A 15,499-nucleotide genomic window follows, 5' to 3' on the forward strand; every position below is an offset into this window, starting at 1 on the left:
CCAAGTTCTTTCAAATTTTGGCTCCCAGGAAGCCAAGGTTTAGAAATGGAACTAAACGAGGCATGCTTTTATGGAAGGAAATACATTTGGCCAACTGTTCGATTTTCTTTTTGATTTCTATCCAAACAAAACGTTGTCTTGATTCTTGAATTAAGTTCCAGTTTGAATACAAAGGACAATTAAAAGTCAATTAAATTGGGACATAAAACTTGAAAAAGAAAAAATTGGAAAAAATATGTTCAAATACGTTCACATTTACATTCAGGGTTCAAAATCAGAACACAGATCCACCAGTAATTAACACTTGCTATTAAACAGCAGAGGGAATCTTCCCCCTACCTTACTAACGTCTCTAGACGAAGATAATACAGCAAAAAAACAACTTATTTTTTGTACGATCCCCGATTGTCATTTACTCCATCATCTCTTCATCATCGTCGATGATTTCTTCAATCTTCATCTTCTTTACTGCCTGTGCTGCATCATTCCTTGGGACACTAGGTATCTGAATCAACACCTCTGCCTTCTGTCCTGTGGCTGCATTAACCAGTCCTCCATTCTTTTCCACTGTATAAACCAAGTCATTTCCTTTTGACCCTGCATCTATGTAGACGGTTGAATTTTCATCAATCTCCTCTCTTACGAGCATTCTTGACAGCTCTGTAACCACCTTCTTCTCAAGCCATCTTCTGATTGGTCGAGCACCATATACCTGCAACAAGAGGAGGGGATACTGTTACCATCTTTTCCAAGCAGATAACACTGGAAGCATTAGCCTTTAGATAATGTTAATAATACTTACAGGATCATAACTCTCTGCTAATATGTAATCTAATGCAGCATCAGTCACTGCCAATGCAATTCCCCTCTCAGCAAGACGGACTGCTACATCCTTCATTTGTAACCTGGCAACTTTTATCAATTGGTCATGAGAAAGTGGGTCAAACACCACAATCTCATCAAGCCGATTTAGCAACTCTGGCCTGAAATGCCTCCTCACCTGTCAAAATAACAATACAGATACGAGCAATTTAATATACTGGCAACTTGAGATTCACTATTAAACACATAAAGAGACGAGGCAATTCAGCTTACCTCTTGCATAACACGATCTCGAGCGACTTGCATTGAACATTTGCCCATCAATCCCGATAGCAGATGCTCTGCTCCGAGGTTGGAAGTCATTATAATTACTGTGTTCCTAAAGTCTACAGTGCGACCTTGGCCATCAGTCAGCCGTCCATCATCCAGAACTTGTAGGAGAGTATTAAACACAGAAAGGTGAGCTTTTTCCACTTCATCAAACAGGACAACACTGTAAGGTCTTCGTCTCACAGCCTCCGTAAGCTGCCCACCTTCCTCATGTCCCACATACCTGGAATATGAACACAAACGTGAGATACTATTACGGTAACCTAAACTTGCAAATACAGTGGAATTAAAGCACATTAACACTTACCCAGGAGGAGCACCAATTAGTCGAGCGACAGAGTGTTGCTCCATATACTCGGACATGTCAATTCTCACCAACTGATTCTCATCGTCAAAAAGTTGTTCAGCTAAGGCCTTAGCAAGCTCAGTTTTACCAACACCAGTTGGACCCAAGAAAAGGAATGAACCAGTTGGTTGCTGTGGCCTTCCCAAGCCAGCCCTTGATCTAAGCACAGCCTCTGCAACAGCATCAACTGCCTGGTCTTGCCCCACCACTCTTTGATGCAACCTCTCTGCAAGCCCAATTAGCCTCTCTTTCTCATTTTGACCAAGCCTTGTAACAGGAATGCCAGTCCATCGGCTCACAACTTCAGCGATATGTTCTGGTTTAACTGTCTCTGTCAGCATCAAGTTCTCATCTGTGCTTCCTTCAAGCCGAGCTATGCCAGCATCAACTTCCTCCAATGCCCCATATCGCAAATCAGCAACTCTAGCTAAATCATATCTTCTTTCTGCCTCTTGTATTGCAAACTGTATCTCCTCTTTCTTCTGCTTGAGACGCCTGATTTCATCTATCCTCTCCTTCTCTTTTTTGTATTTCATCATCAGAGGTTGAAGCTTGTCTCTCAAGTCATCAAGTTCTTTTACCACCTGAAATGCATCATACAAAAAGTTGGATTTACAGAAAAGAGAAGGTAGAATACGCAATAATCAGCGTAAGAAGAGACAACAAAAAAAAAAATTCCAAATTTTGTTAAAGAGAAGCCAGCTACCTCAGCAAGTCGAGCTTTGCTAACTTTGTCCTTCTCCTTCTCAAGCGCATGGAGTTCCACTTCAAGTTGGATTTTCTTCCTTTCCAGATTATCAATTTCTTCAGGTTGACTGTCAAGTTGGACTCTTACATTTGCACAGGCTTCATCAACTAAATCAATTGCCTTATCAGGCAGATGACGGCCTGAAAAATAAAAAAAACACATGCATATTACAACCTAGCTCTTTTCGAAGATACTTTTGCAGTTAATGCATTATTCTACACAATGAAACTCAGTTGCAGTTAATGCATACCAGTAATGTATCGACTTGACAACTGTGCAGCAACTACGAGAGCTCGATCTAGAATTCGAACACCATGGTGACCCTCATACTTCTCTTTCAAACCTCGAAGAATGTTGATTGTGTCGTTAACACTAGGTTCTGCAACGTAAACTTGCTGGAACCTTCTCTCAAATGCAGCATCTTTCTCCACATACTTCCTGTATTCTTCTAGTGTTGTTGCACCAATGCACCTGAGCTGCCCTCTAGCAAGCATGGGCTTGAAAAGGTTAGCAGCATCCATAGACCCCTCTGTTCGACCAGCTCCAAGAACAAGATGTATTTCATCAATAAATAGTATCACTTTCCCTTCAGCCTCTTCCACTTCCTTCAATACAGCCTTCAATCGCTCCTCAAATTCTCCTCTATATTTTGCACCAGCAACTAAAGCACCCATATCCAATGCAATAAGCCTCACATCAGCAAGGTTATTTGGCACGTCTCCTCTCACGATCCTTTGAGCCAAACCTTCAACAACAGCAGTTTTACCAACTCCAGGCTCGCCAATAAGAACTGGATTATTCTTGGTTCTCCGTGATAAAATCCTAACAACTCTCCTTATCTCTTCATCTCTTCCAATGACAGGGTCAAGCTTTCCAGCTTGTTCCACAAGATCTCTCCCATAAGTCTTCAAGGCTTGAAATGTACTATCTCCAGAAGCACTCTCCACCTTTCTCCCTTCTTTTCCCCGAAGTTTCTGAACCTCAGATTTTACTTTTGCAGCAGCTATTCCCGATTCTTTTAACAAGTCCCCAATTTGGGAATCCTCAAGGAGACCTAAGATGAGCTGATCAACTGCTAAATGGGAGTCACCTTGTGCCTTTTGTGATGCTTGGGCACGCCTTATCACTTTAATAAGACTAGTACTTGGTGGAACTTCATCAGGAGGAGGAGACTGAGATGGAAGCTTTTTCATGGCATTATTGAATACTCTTTGTGCTGCCTGCGAGGCAGATTCACCACCAGCATTGGAGATTGCCTGGCTAAAGATTGCACCAGGGTCCGAAATCAGAGCAACAGCAAGATGCAGAGGTGTTATCTGGGCATGGCCAGCACTGATTGCCAGCTCATGAGCCGAAGCAAGAGCCTCATTCGTCTTATGGGTAAATTTTCCCGGATCCATTTCTTAAGAGTTTTCACTACCTAACAAATATCTGTTACAGAAATCATTAATAAGACACCACATACTCAAAAGCATTTCTTTTGTTCGAGCACTTAGATGAGAAAGGTAAAGAGAAAGAAAAAGAAAGGAACTAAGGGGGAGATACTCCACTAACCATTTTTCAAAGTCAATACCAGTTTCCAGCTTATGATTTTTTCCATGTACAGGTAAAAAATCCAAAAAATAAAAGGAAAATTCAAATTTCTAGTCATCTCTTTTCTTATCCCTTACTAAATTTCTTTCGTTTTCTTTTCCTCAAGTGTGCCAAACAGTGCGTGACAATCACAAATGTTATGAAATACCAGAATAGTAAAATAGACAATATTAAAAAATCAACAACCCATTCCTCTGGACAGCGCCTAAAACAGAAACAGAGCACATACAAGAAGGTAAAACAACAACGCAAATGGCAGATGAACAGAGAACCATTAACACAGCCAGTAGAAACTCAGCAAACACCAATGAAGTATACTACCCAACATAAACCAACAAAGCCGATCACTCGTGAACTTAGAGAAAACTCACAAAAGAGAAAGATTCAGAGACCAAAACACATAATAGAATCCAAAAAACTAGTAAAGCAAAAAGAAAGACAGATGGATTGAGTTCTAACCTCAGCTTTGTATCAAAAACAAAACGACTTGAAACGAAACTGATTGCAGAGAGAAATGCTTGGATTTCAAACCGAGAGCGTTAGCAGTATCAAATATTTAGAGAATTGGCTTCGCTTCTTTGTTGGATTTGATTGCAGAGTGAGGCAGGGAGAGCACACTTTATATGAGAGAAAGCGAGACATCTGGAAGGAACTAGATACGTGGCGCTAGAATCTACTAGACACTTGTGGTTTGGTGCAAGCAGAACCTCCTAGACTTGCCCAAAATTAGCCAATTAGCAATAGTTACTTCTGGTATTGTTCTTTTAAAAATTTTTCTTTTCCAATTTTTCTTTATTCTCATTGGATTAAACAATGTGGTGAAGGTGTGGATGCCCATACTAGCATTATTTCAATTAAATTTACATCTTTAATATTTGGAATATATAAACCGAATCGAACCGAACCGGTCTGATTCGGTTCGATTCATTTCGATTTGATCGGTTTTGATTTTTAATAATTTTTTTTATTTTTTACACTTTATTTTTAATATTTTAAAATTTAATTAAAATATTTTAATTTTAATATGATTTAATTTCTCAATATTATTGAAAAAATATATTATTATTACTAATCGGTTCGGTTTGGTTTTTTCAGTTTTTTTCTGATAAAAACCAAACCGAACCGAAATAACTAAAATTTCTAAAATTAAAAAGCAAACCGAACTAAAATATATAAAAAATCAAACTAAATTTTTAAATCAATTTGATTCGATCAATTTTTTCGATTTAAACCGAATACTGCTCACCCATATTCTGACGTGTCCAAAGTAAAACCTTTCTTAAAAGAAATTATACTTCGATTTTTGTCAAAAGAGAAAATATATATATGTATATACTTTAATTTTTATTCTTGTTTTATATCAAATTTATGAAATATAATACACTTTTAATCAAAATTAATTACATTACACTTTTATATTCATTCAATTAAAATTATTATTTTTTAACTAATTACATGAACATATATTATTTAATTAATTAAATTAATTTTATTGGAAATTAACTTTAAAATTTCATTAAAATTTTAAATTCAATCAAATTAATACTATAATTTTACTTCAATCTAATAATATTATTCTAATATAAATAATATTATTTCTTTCCAACATAGTTATAAAAAAAATAGTTTTATAAATTATATATATTCAATTTTTTTCAGAATATATCTAATGATTTAAAATAAATTAAATACGATATAAATTACATTGAAATTTAACATATATTAAATTTAATTATGGTATATTAAATTATGATGAATTATAAATTAATTTGTAATTTCAATAAATTATTTCTCTAAATAAGTATTATAAAAAAGTGTATGAAAGTTTTTAATAAATTTTAGACAGTAATAGTTATACTTACCATTTTAGTATTATAATAAAAGAACAAATAATTTATTTTAAAGCATTGTTTATTATAAAAAAATAAATAGAAGAAAATTTTATTATAATATCTTAATTATAATGAAATTATATTTTATTATAAATAATAATAATAATTATTGTTGAAAATTTAATAGTTAAATGATTAAAATAATTAAGATGTAATTAGAAAAATAAACAGTAAAAATTAATTAAATTACTGTATAAATAATTTAATTTTGTTATATTTTTGTAATATCATTTTAAAATGTACTAATAAATTTTAAAATTAATTTAAATAATATATTTATCATCTAATTTAGAAATATTATATTTTACAAAATTATAATCTTATTATATTTGTATATATCCTTTAAATTTTTTTAAGAAACTCTAAAATAGTTTAAATTATGTCACCCATTTTAAAAATTAAAAATTAAATGATAAAGCTATCGACGAGTTTATATTATTTTTTCAAAAATTATTTAATATTTAATTTAAAATTTAAATTTAATTATTAATAATTAAAAAACCACTTATTATCTATTAATTTATAATGTCTAATTTAATATTTCAATGTGTTTTTTAATTATTTCATCTCAAAATTTTTTATTTTTAGTATTTATAAATATCCCAAAATTTAAAATTTTTTAATTTTAAATTAATTTAAATAATAAAATTATTATTCACATCAAAATTATTGTTTTTATTCTTTTTAGAAGTATTTAATATTTAAATATATTATTCTAACAATTTTATCTTCAAATTTAAATTTCTAAACCGAAATTAACTATTTAAATAGTATTTATAATTTAATTTCTGTATATTATAAATTTGTGAGCAAAGTCTTATATTTTAAAAAATTTGTAAAGTATTCTTAATTTTTTGTTAACTTTAGTCCTTTGATATAATTTCAATTCATTTTCTATTATAAGCTTAATTAAATGAGAGAGAGAAAAAGGTAATGCTACCAATTTTTTTGCTAATTCTTCTAATTATCTCTTCTGCTACTCTCTCAATTTATAAAGCAATTAAATAAAAAAGGATAAATATCGTTGCGGTTAATTTGAGAGCCTTTGATTCAGACACTTGCACACAAATTATAAGTAAAAACCCAATGCTTAACCTTCAAATCCATTAAGGTTTCTGTTTTTTCCGATTCAGATGCATGCGGCTTTTGCGCTTTCTTGGAGGACCTGAAAGTAAACACGAGTGAGAAAAATTTTAAAAAACTTTTTTTTTTTCAATTTAATTTATATTTAAATGAGAAAAAAATAGAAAGAAGGATAAAAAATAAATAAATTTAAATTCTACAAAGGGAGAGAAAAGAGTTTAAAATGATAAAAGTACCCTTAATTTTTTTTAAATACTTACAAGGTAAAATTAGAATTTTACTATTCAAAAAATAAGTTTGCTTTTTGAATTTATTTCCTTCTCGTCTAAGCAAAATGCCGATCTTCCATCTAGGTTATTGAAAGCCGCTTCTAAGTTTCACTTTCTCTTCTTCAATTTGTTGCTTTCAGTTTCATCACGGTCATTGGAGGCTTGGAGCTGATGTTGTGAACCACCATGGGGACACGGGCACCTTCTCTAGAAGATAGATGAGTCGCTGTGGATGGAAAGTCCATCGACATGAGGGAGCAGGAATTGACGATAGCGATGGACTAACAAAACGTTGCCGATTTAGGCAAGATCTCCAACCTTCTGGAGTCTTCTATTGCCGACAAGAAAATAGTCTATCCAATTGCTAATAATGATCACATTCTATAGCTCGTCTGGTGAATAAAAATATCTTCGGACAAGTTTAAAATGTGATTTCTAGCCGAGTACGAATTAAGGGACACTTAGCATTTTCTTAATGTATTAAAGATAGAAATTATTAGAACTCAGATGAAACGACGAAACTATTCTATTAACCAAGGTAAAAAAGAAATGCAACCCAAACTGAACTAATTCTGTTAAAGTTTTTGTTAAACGTTTGACTAGTTCACTTGTCAAACACAAGATTCGAATTTTACTTCTGAAAACAATCAAGTGTGTACGTAATTCATATAATTAGGTAACTTTCTGCAATTTCCCAACATGAAAATCTCACACCTAACAAGGATGAGCCGAGGACTGACCTCCTCAATAGGTTAATGCTAAAATCAGTAGAAATTAGAGTTGCCCATCAGCATGTTTTAACCTTTCATTTAAACATCTTTGTAATTTGCAAGGAGATTCTACTACATAATGAATCAAATGCCTGAATATCTTATGCACATTATAGTTAACCAAGCTTCTACTTCACATATCCCATGAACTAATATTTAAAAGGTCAGTACACATAATACAAAAAAAAAAAATTATAAACAATAATCATAGGCAAGAATACCATAATCAACTCAAGGACTATTCATTCCTCATCACTGTCATAAACTACTGCCATTCGCCGGTGGGTTGAAATCTTTCTTGGAGGGGATTCCTCATCTGATTCAATTCCTGCTCGTTTGTGACGACCTCCAAACTCCTTGGACTTTTGTTTTGGCTCCTGGAAAATAACAGACATAAAATTTGAAGTTATGTACTTGATACCAACAAGATAACTAACAACAATAATATGGACTAAAATCACAATAATACATTAAATAAAATTCTTCTATTGCATCTGCCGTTATCAAATAGGAAATTTGACCTCCAACTTAACAATGAGCTTTTAATCTGTTCTCCAACTAAGGTTACAAGAGCATTTCTAGTAATTATGTCAGATACAGATTCGGACCAGGGAACTATGGACCTCAACTCCAAGGAAATCAATTACTACCTATTGTGCTGATCTACCATTCACTAGGCAGCATTCAACAAGAAAAGAAACATTTGCAATTTTATCTAATGAAAGCATTACAAAATTTTCCTAATAATATGAAGCAAATTTATTCATCCGTGTGAGAAGCAATACAATAGATGTAAATAAGAAAAATCACAATTACTGCAGTCCTAACACAACAGGACCCCAGGAGTTTAGGAACTTGTTTTCAAGGTTTCAAAAACCCAAAATACTCAATTGTGTAGTACAAACAACCAGTGATTTAGGCTCCATTTGGCATTTTGTTGTAGGAAGGTCAAAAAGCCATCTCTTGGAAAAGAAAGTTTTCAGATGATTAAAGAAACGATGTTCAGTTGTTTGGATGTCTTAGATTCAAATACGTCAAATTTAACTTTGATCAATTTTTAATACCCTAAAATATGTACAGAGGAGATTTAGGTCAATAAATGTGAGGAGTTGAGGTGAGAAAATGTTTAAACTACAAGATAGTAATACTATCAAAGTATCAATTATTCAAATGTTCTTGTGCATCTAATCACAATGGTAGAACAACATTCAACACTGTGAAGATGAATTACATGTCATACTGAAACAAATAGTTGAGTATATCTATAACAAATTGATGCATACCTCAGCCTCCTCTTCCTCTTCCGAGGCTCCATCCACTTCTGCTTCTTCTTCATAGCGTCCTTCCTCCTCTTCTTCTTCTTCATAATCCTGCTCTGGCTCCTCAACCCTTTTCCAGGCGGGAGATCTTTCAAATTCCTCCCGATCGCTTTCATATTCAGACTCTTCTCTCTCACTATCAGAGAAATTCACAGGGCGCTTCGATGATTTAACAGTAGGCAAAGATGACTTGCGTAGAATATCTTTGTGTCCCTGTTATTTTAGTGCAACAACTAAAATGAGTACATTTTCACAGTAAAAGGCAATTACACATTGACTTCAGGTTACAAGACCTTCTTAGCATTCATAATCCGTTTCTCTGCTTGAGCTTCCACCTCCATATCTTCTTCAAAGCGGTAGCGAGAACGACGAGAGTCAAAGTAATCTGGTTCATCATCCTGATTGAAAAAGGTCAAAAGGTTAGATAGGTATAGAAGATTCAATTTGATTTCTGAGCAGAAAGAAAACCGATGTTGATCCAAACATAGCAAAGAAAAAGTGTCTTATGCTCAAACGCATCTTAAGATGAGAAGCATAACAGACATGCATGAGCACAGAAGAAGAAAATAAACTAAAATTGCATAAAGGGAGTGCCAAGTGCCAACAGCTATATTATTCAAGCATAATATGAGAAACATAATGAGACATACCTTAAGGTTTAAAACTAAACAAATGAGCAACAAAATGTGGAAGCAATATAAGCAATGTATTTGGCAACTGCTAACCTCATCAAGAGCACCCTCCAAGAACCCAGGCGAGAGCTGACGCCTTCGCTCTACAGTTTGTGTATACTTTCGGCTTACCTTTTCCCTCTTCCGATTAAGAAGTACATTTGCTCTAATTGTTTGATTTTCAGCCTACAAAATCAAAAGGACTACATAAATTGAAAATCCATGAACACAACAGAGCTAATATATGGCACTAAAGCTTTAAGCAACCAATTACCCTTTCTTTTTCCTCTTTTTCTCTCTCGGGATCAATGTCGGTGATGCAGTTCTTGACTTTATAAACCTTTCTATGCCGTGAGTCAACAAGAGCTGTCAAGAGCCTGTGAGAATTTGATGTCAATGATGATGGCATAAACCTCATCTTCCTCCGAATTCTTCCTTGTGATTGAAGAAGTGACTGAAAGCAGAAGCAAAGATTTTTTACATTCTTTCTTTACCAACAAATAAAGATTTGGAATGGCCCCTAAAGTAGAAGACTTGGGAGCAGATCTAATAAATGCACTTCAGAGGGAAGGAAGCTAGATTTCCCTTGTCAATATGGCCTAAGGTCAAAAAAAGGAGAAGACAGAGGAACTAATAGCACATAAACATAGCAAGGAAGACAAAGAAAAGGACTATTGTTTTCAACATATGCATATAGGCTGTCAAAACGAAGTCTGCTTCCATATTTTAATAAAATAGAAGATATGTACTTTCTTAGCATCAGGATCACACATTGGAAATCTATAAAATGAAATGCAAAATATAAATCATTGAGTTGCAAGGTTAAATGGGCTAGTCATTTGATGCACAAAGCAACTCAATCACTTGTATAAACCCATATTAAAATGAATTAAAATGTAATTTGTCCAATATTCTCTCCAAAATTTAACACTCAAACTTAAAGTACCGCATTGGACATGAAGTTTCAAAAGTGTAGCTTCCAAATCCAAGTGTTTCTAGCTCAAGATCTGTTCATAGGAACAGACTCAAATTCAATAGTACTTATTCTGAGTTTGGCACAAATAAATATAGATGTGTGTTGCATATGACCTTCATAGACTGCAAAAGTCCAGTTTAACAATTAATGCATAGGGATTCTACATAATAAATTAAACAATTGTTGCCCCAACATCCAGCTCAAGAAAACCTCAGTTTGGAAGCTGATCATTGCAATCCAGAATAGCAAAGGCTCCATAAGCAAATGGAGAAAAGAATACAGAGATAATACAAATAAACTTACAATTCCTTTCTCAAAAAATAATTTCAAATTCCCAGATTATTTCTCAATCAGAATGCACAATGGCACAAAAATCCCACAGAAAATAGGTGTCAAACTCAAGGTCTTCTACTTGCAGCAATTTCCCAATCCTTTTCAACCATTGCATAAATACAAAATTGCAATAACAGAACCTGCAGCAACTAATCAGGCTCGGATGGAACTGCCAGTTCGGTATTTTGGAAAGGTTAGGTTTGAAGTGGTTTCAGTTCGGCCCTGGTTCGAAAGTTTTAAAACTACAATGATATTAATATTTTATACATATACATAAATATATAAGATTTAGATCTTAGCACATCATTTCTTTAGTTTCTATAGTAAAAAAAAATAAAGGGACCAAAATAAATTATTAAAGGAAAAAAAGTTAGGCTGGCTACGGTTTGGATAAGCCGGTTCTAGTCCTAGTTTAAGGAGGGAAGACCTGTAACCAGCACTCTAATAAACAGTCTGGTCCAGTTCGTAAACCGGAACCATTTGACCGGTTCCAGTTCACATTTTGAACTGGACCAGTGGCTAGGTCTGGCAAAAACTAATACTAAATCCCCAACTAGTTAGGCTCCACTACACATAAAAATTACACGTGCAAAGAAAAAAATCCAGCCACAGGTTGATTGCAGAGAAATAAGGAAGCAACATAAATTATACATGAGAAAATGTAGAAGCTTTGACAACTCAATTAGACTGAAGTAAATCAATGACCAAAAAATGCATCTTAATAGGCCATCAAACGTCTTAATAAGTCTTGCACATAACAGATGCTTGGCAGCCACCACAACATAAATAGAAAGAGCAAGAATAGAAAGGAATAAGGAGATAAAAATTTGAAGATATAATATGCTTGAACCACACATGTAACATGTGTGGTTCAAGCATGGGACATCACCTTGTTATGTCTAAGAAAAAGATGTGTCTGGTCATGCTGATCATCTTGCACAGATATATCAAGCACTTCGTTCCCGATTAATAACTGTAAACTGCCATCTGACCATCTCACAAAACGAGCATTGCTTTCAATCTACATATCAAAAGCAGAGGATAAAAACATTCCAGTTATTATTAGATCACATTAAGTATAATAAATCAAAAGCATGCTCTCACCCATGTCATGCCAATTTAAGCAAATTTGAAATTTGTTGGCCAAATTAAGACTTAAAGAAATACAATAAAAGCCATAGAAGAAACTCAGCCTGGACAAAGGAAACTAAGCACGGTTCATTAGACCCCCAAACACCAATACAAGTAGAGAACTGAACAGTAAAAGCTAGTAAGAACTCTTTTGACTCATAATAACAAAGTTCCCCAAAAAGATTACCAATATTTTTTCCCCATTGTTGGTGTGGGGTGGGTGGGGGGGGGGGGGGGGTTAAGGAATAGATTATTGCATACCATGAAATCATTATCTAAATTTTTCTTCTTCAATTTATGAAACATTTCTTCCAAAATATACTGTATACAATTCAAGGAATCTACTTACGGATTTACTGCCATCACGATTTCTAACAGTCCGCCACCGTACAATGTTATTTTCCAAGCGTATACGTGTTTTGGCACCAGATTCATCCGTCACAAATGTTTTCTCTTCCACATATGTTTTAGGATCAAATGGATTTGGGTCAATGCCCATTATATTGGAAACTTTGATCATATTCATCTGCAAACAAGTAATAAATTCACCTCATGTGAAAATGTGTATAGGCATTAACATATCAAAAGCATCACATAAACTGAAAGCACTAAGAAGAACAACTGCCAGCAAATACATTTTCCACTAAAAGATTGTCTTCGAGAAATGTTCTTTTAACAATAGGATGATTAAATTAAGTAATAATTCAGATACAATTAGGTATAGTATAAGCAACTAGGCAACTCCTGCAAACCTTCTCTCTGCTGCATCTTTTCTATAAGGATACTACATAAAGACATATAAATATGCATGCATATATATTTAATATAATCATTAATGGCAATAAATTGCCATAGATACAAGAATTGGGAAAGAAATATTTGCCATAGATACAATAATTAGGAAAGAAAATTACCGCACATTCGTATAACCATGCCACTTTGTAACAGAAATATAAACATTAAACATTCCAGTCAGATCTATTGAAATAAGAAAAAACTTCTCCCATGTTGTTTTCAGTATAACCAAACATGGTACTGCAAATAACAGTAGCTTCAATCAATCAGCCAAGAAATGCAACGGCTTCAGAAAAAAAAAATATAGCAGATAGAATAAAGAATTATATACTTTGGTAGGATCAGCTGGAGGTCGCTGAAATGGAATCTCTAGCTCTAATGGGGGGCCAACCGGCTTCTCTTTAGATTTAACCTCAGTGTCCTCTTCTGACCCATATCGAGCATCTTCATCCATCAGCATATCCTCCGGTCTTAAATTATTCTCATAGCTCCCTTCCTCTTCCATTGGAGACCTCTGAGGAATTAAAATGACATGCATCATTCTCAGCGACAAACATTGTGCTCTATTTGATTTTTTTTTTATCGTACTCGATTTGGTATTCAATACTGTGATTAACTGTTTTTGGTATCCAATACTCACATGTGAATCATGCTCAATTTCGTTTCTAACCGCATACCCGGCCTCTTCCTCATCATCTGAGTCGCCAAACACATCACGAATCTCAGCGGCCGACTGTGAAATGGGATTTTGATCCTTTTCCCCATCAGGTGATTTGCTGCTATCACATAATTTTCCCATACCAATCAATGAGGTAAACTTCAAAACTAGACAGGCATGAAACACATAATAACATCTAGGATTATTTTTGTAAGGAGACACACAACAGTGCACATTATTAGCAATACTACATATTAGACAAAAAGGAAATAACCTTGGGCTTCTGGCCTGATCAACCTCCTCGTCTTCACGGTCAGCATAATGTTGCTCCTCAGATCTCTCTGACCCACTTTCAATTATATCATTTCTCCGGCTCATTGCCACTCTATGACCATAATCTTCTTTCTCATCACTTTCTGCATCCTTTGCTTCACTCTCTTCCCTCTCATCACCAATATCTACTTCTTCAGAACTTGGTTCTCTTTCACCCTCACTTTCTCCTGGATCAGGTTCTACCTCTTGCATTTCATCTTCGCTCTCCACTTCTACATCGCCATGCCCATCCACTTCATCTTCGCCTTCAACTTCATCTTCACCCTCATTCCTTAGCCCTCCTTCAGCTTCATCCTGGAGAAATCATCACAAAAATAAAGTTGTAAGAAGAAGCAGTTTATTGTGATTGACCACCTTACACTCAGGCCCCTGCCGCCCTTCTTCTTCTTGTTCTTCCTCATTTAAAATAAAATATTTATTTTAGAAAATAGTTTGAATTTGATCCTAATGTAAGAATCAGCTTTCTCAAGCTATATATTCCATTAATCCAAGACAAAAATGAAACAAATTGCACATTGCAAAATAATGCTTTGATCTTATGCAAAACTAGTTCTAAAAAGTTGTCCACTTTTCAATTCCACTACCACATAAACAACCCTAATGAACACAACATCCCCACAAAACCATATAAAAAAAATACACACACAACTGGCGCTTAGCAGCTCCACGCTCCGATCCACCAGCGCAATGAGGCAAAAACAAGCAAAAAAAATGAACTCATAAGCCAACATGCACGCTTCAAATCCTGTGGAGACGAAAACATACACACACACACAGAACCTAGCAACAAAAGAGTACAGCAAGCGAGTGTGCACGTAGAGGCATTAGAGCGGATAGGGATAGAGATTACTACAGAGGCATAATTAGGCTGGGGATTCGATTCGTGCTCGGAATCGATCTCTTCCTCTTCCTCAGACTGATCGCCGAACAGATTCTGCATCATCTGGTGTCTCTTCTCCTCCCCCATCTCTCCCTCCCTCTACCTCTCTTCGTCTGAAGTTGTGACTTTGAAAGAGCACTATTGAGAACGCCGGTAACCGTCGAAGCTTTCCGATTGGAGGTGTCTTCAACTGTTGAAGTTTTGCACGAATAGGGATCCACTGCAAAGCCAGCAGCCACTCTAAGCCCTTTGCTTTTACGTTTTAAGCCTCATGTCTTTGACACGTTGGTCTTTCGCAAGTAGGATGGCAACAGTCGGGAATTTTCTGATATACTATTACTCGATTCCGTTATATAAATTATTAGTTTAACATAAAATATACGGTGAATTCAATAGTTATTTTATCTGTTACATGAATTTATTAAATTTAAAAAAATATATATATACTTGTAAAATATCAGTTGCATTGATATTTTTATGAGTATTAATTTTTTTTATTTTAAAATTACAGAAAATGGGACTATGCTTGTAAAATTGCTAATTAAATTCA

At 34.6% G+C, this 15,499-nt stretch overlaps 2 protein-coding genes across 5 annotated transcripts; both read right to left on the reverse strand.

Annotated features, from left to right (window-relative positions):
- Positions 1-209: 209 nt before the first annotated feature.
- On the reverse strand, positions 210-4,454 carry LOC110617408 (chaperone protein ClpB1). The gene is made up of 7 exons (XM_021760159.2): positions 4,299-4,454; positions 2,497-3,677; positions 2,205-2,386; positions 1,460-2,082; positions 1,096-1,375; positions 803-1,000; positions 210-712 (listed from the first exon to the last, which is right to left on the reverse strand). Exons 2-7 carry the CDS (start codon positions 3,644-3,646, stop codon positions 413-415), a joined length of 2,733 nt encoding a protein of 910 aa, XP_021615851.1. The 5' UTR covers positions 3,647-3,677; positions 4,299-4,454; the 3' UTR covers positions 210-412.
- A 3,399-nt stretch (positions 4,455-7,853) lies between these two features.
- LOC110617909 (protein LEO1 homolog) lies at positions 7,854-15,241 on the reverse strand. Of its 4 annotated transcripts, none has more exons than XM_043957641.1 (11): positions 14,920-15,241; positions 14,011-14,363; positions 13,719-13,857; positions 13,410-13,592; positions 12,633-12,809; positions 12,042-12,173; positions 10,118-10,297; positions 9,898-10,029; positions 9,466-9,570; positions 9,137-9,385; positions 7,854-8,230 (listed from the first exon to the last, which is right to left on the reverse strand). In XM_043957641.1, exons 1-11 carry the CDS (start codon positions 15,034-15,036, stop codon positions 8,096-8,098), a joined length of 1,902 nt encoding a protein of 633 aa, XP_043813576.1. In that variant the 5' UTR covers positions 15,037-15,241; the 3' UTR covers positions 7,854-8,095. The 4 variants fall into 4 exon arrangements, with proteins under 4 accessions (XP_043813576.1, XP_043813578.1, XP_043813577.1 ...); XM_043957643.1 differs by having other exon boundaries at positions 14,923-15,239; XM_043957642.1 differs by having other exon boundaries at positions 13,719-13,854; positions 14,920-15,239.
- Positions 15,242-15,499: the final 258 nt, after the last annotated feature.

This window comes from Manihot esculenta, chromosome 6, assembly GCF_001659605.2.
Source record: "Manihot esculenta cultivar AM560-2 chromosome 6, M.esculenta_v8, whole genome shotgun sequence".
Lineage (NCBI taxonomy): Eukaryota > Viridiplantae > Streptophyta > Magnoliopsida > Malpighiales > Euphorbiaceae > Manihot > Manihot esculenta.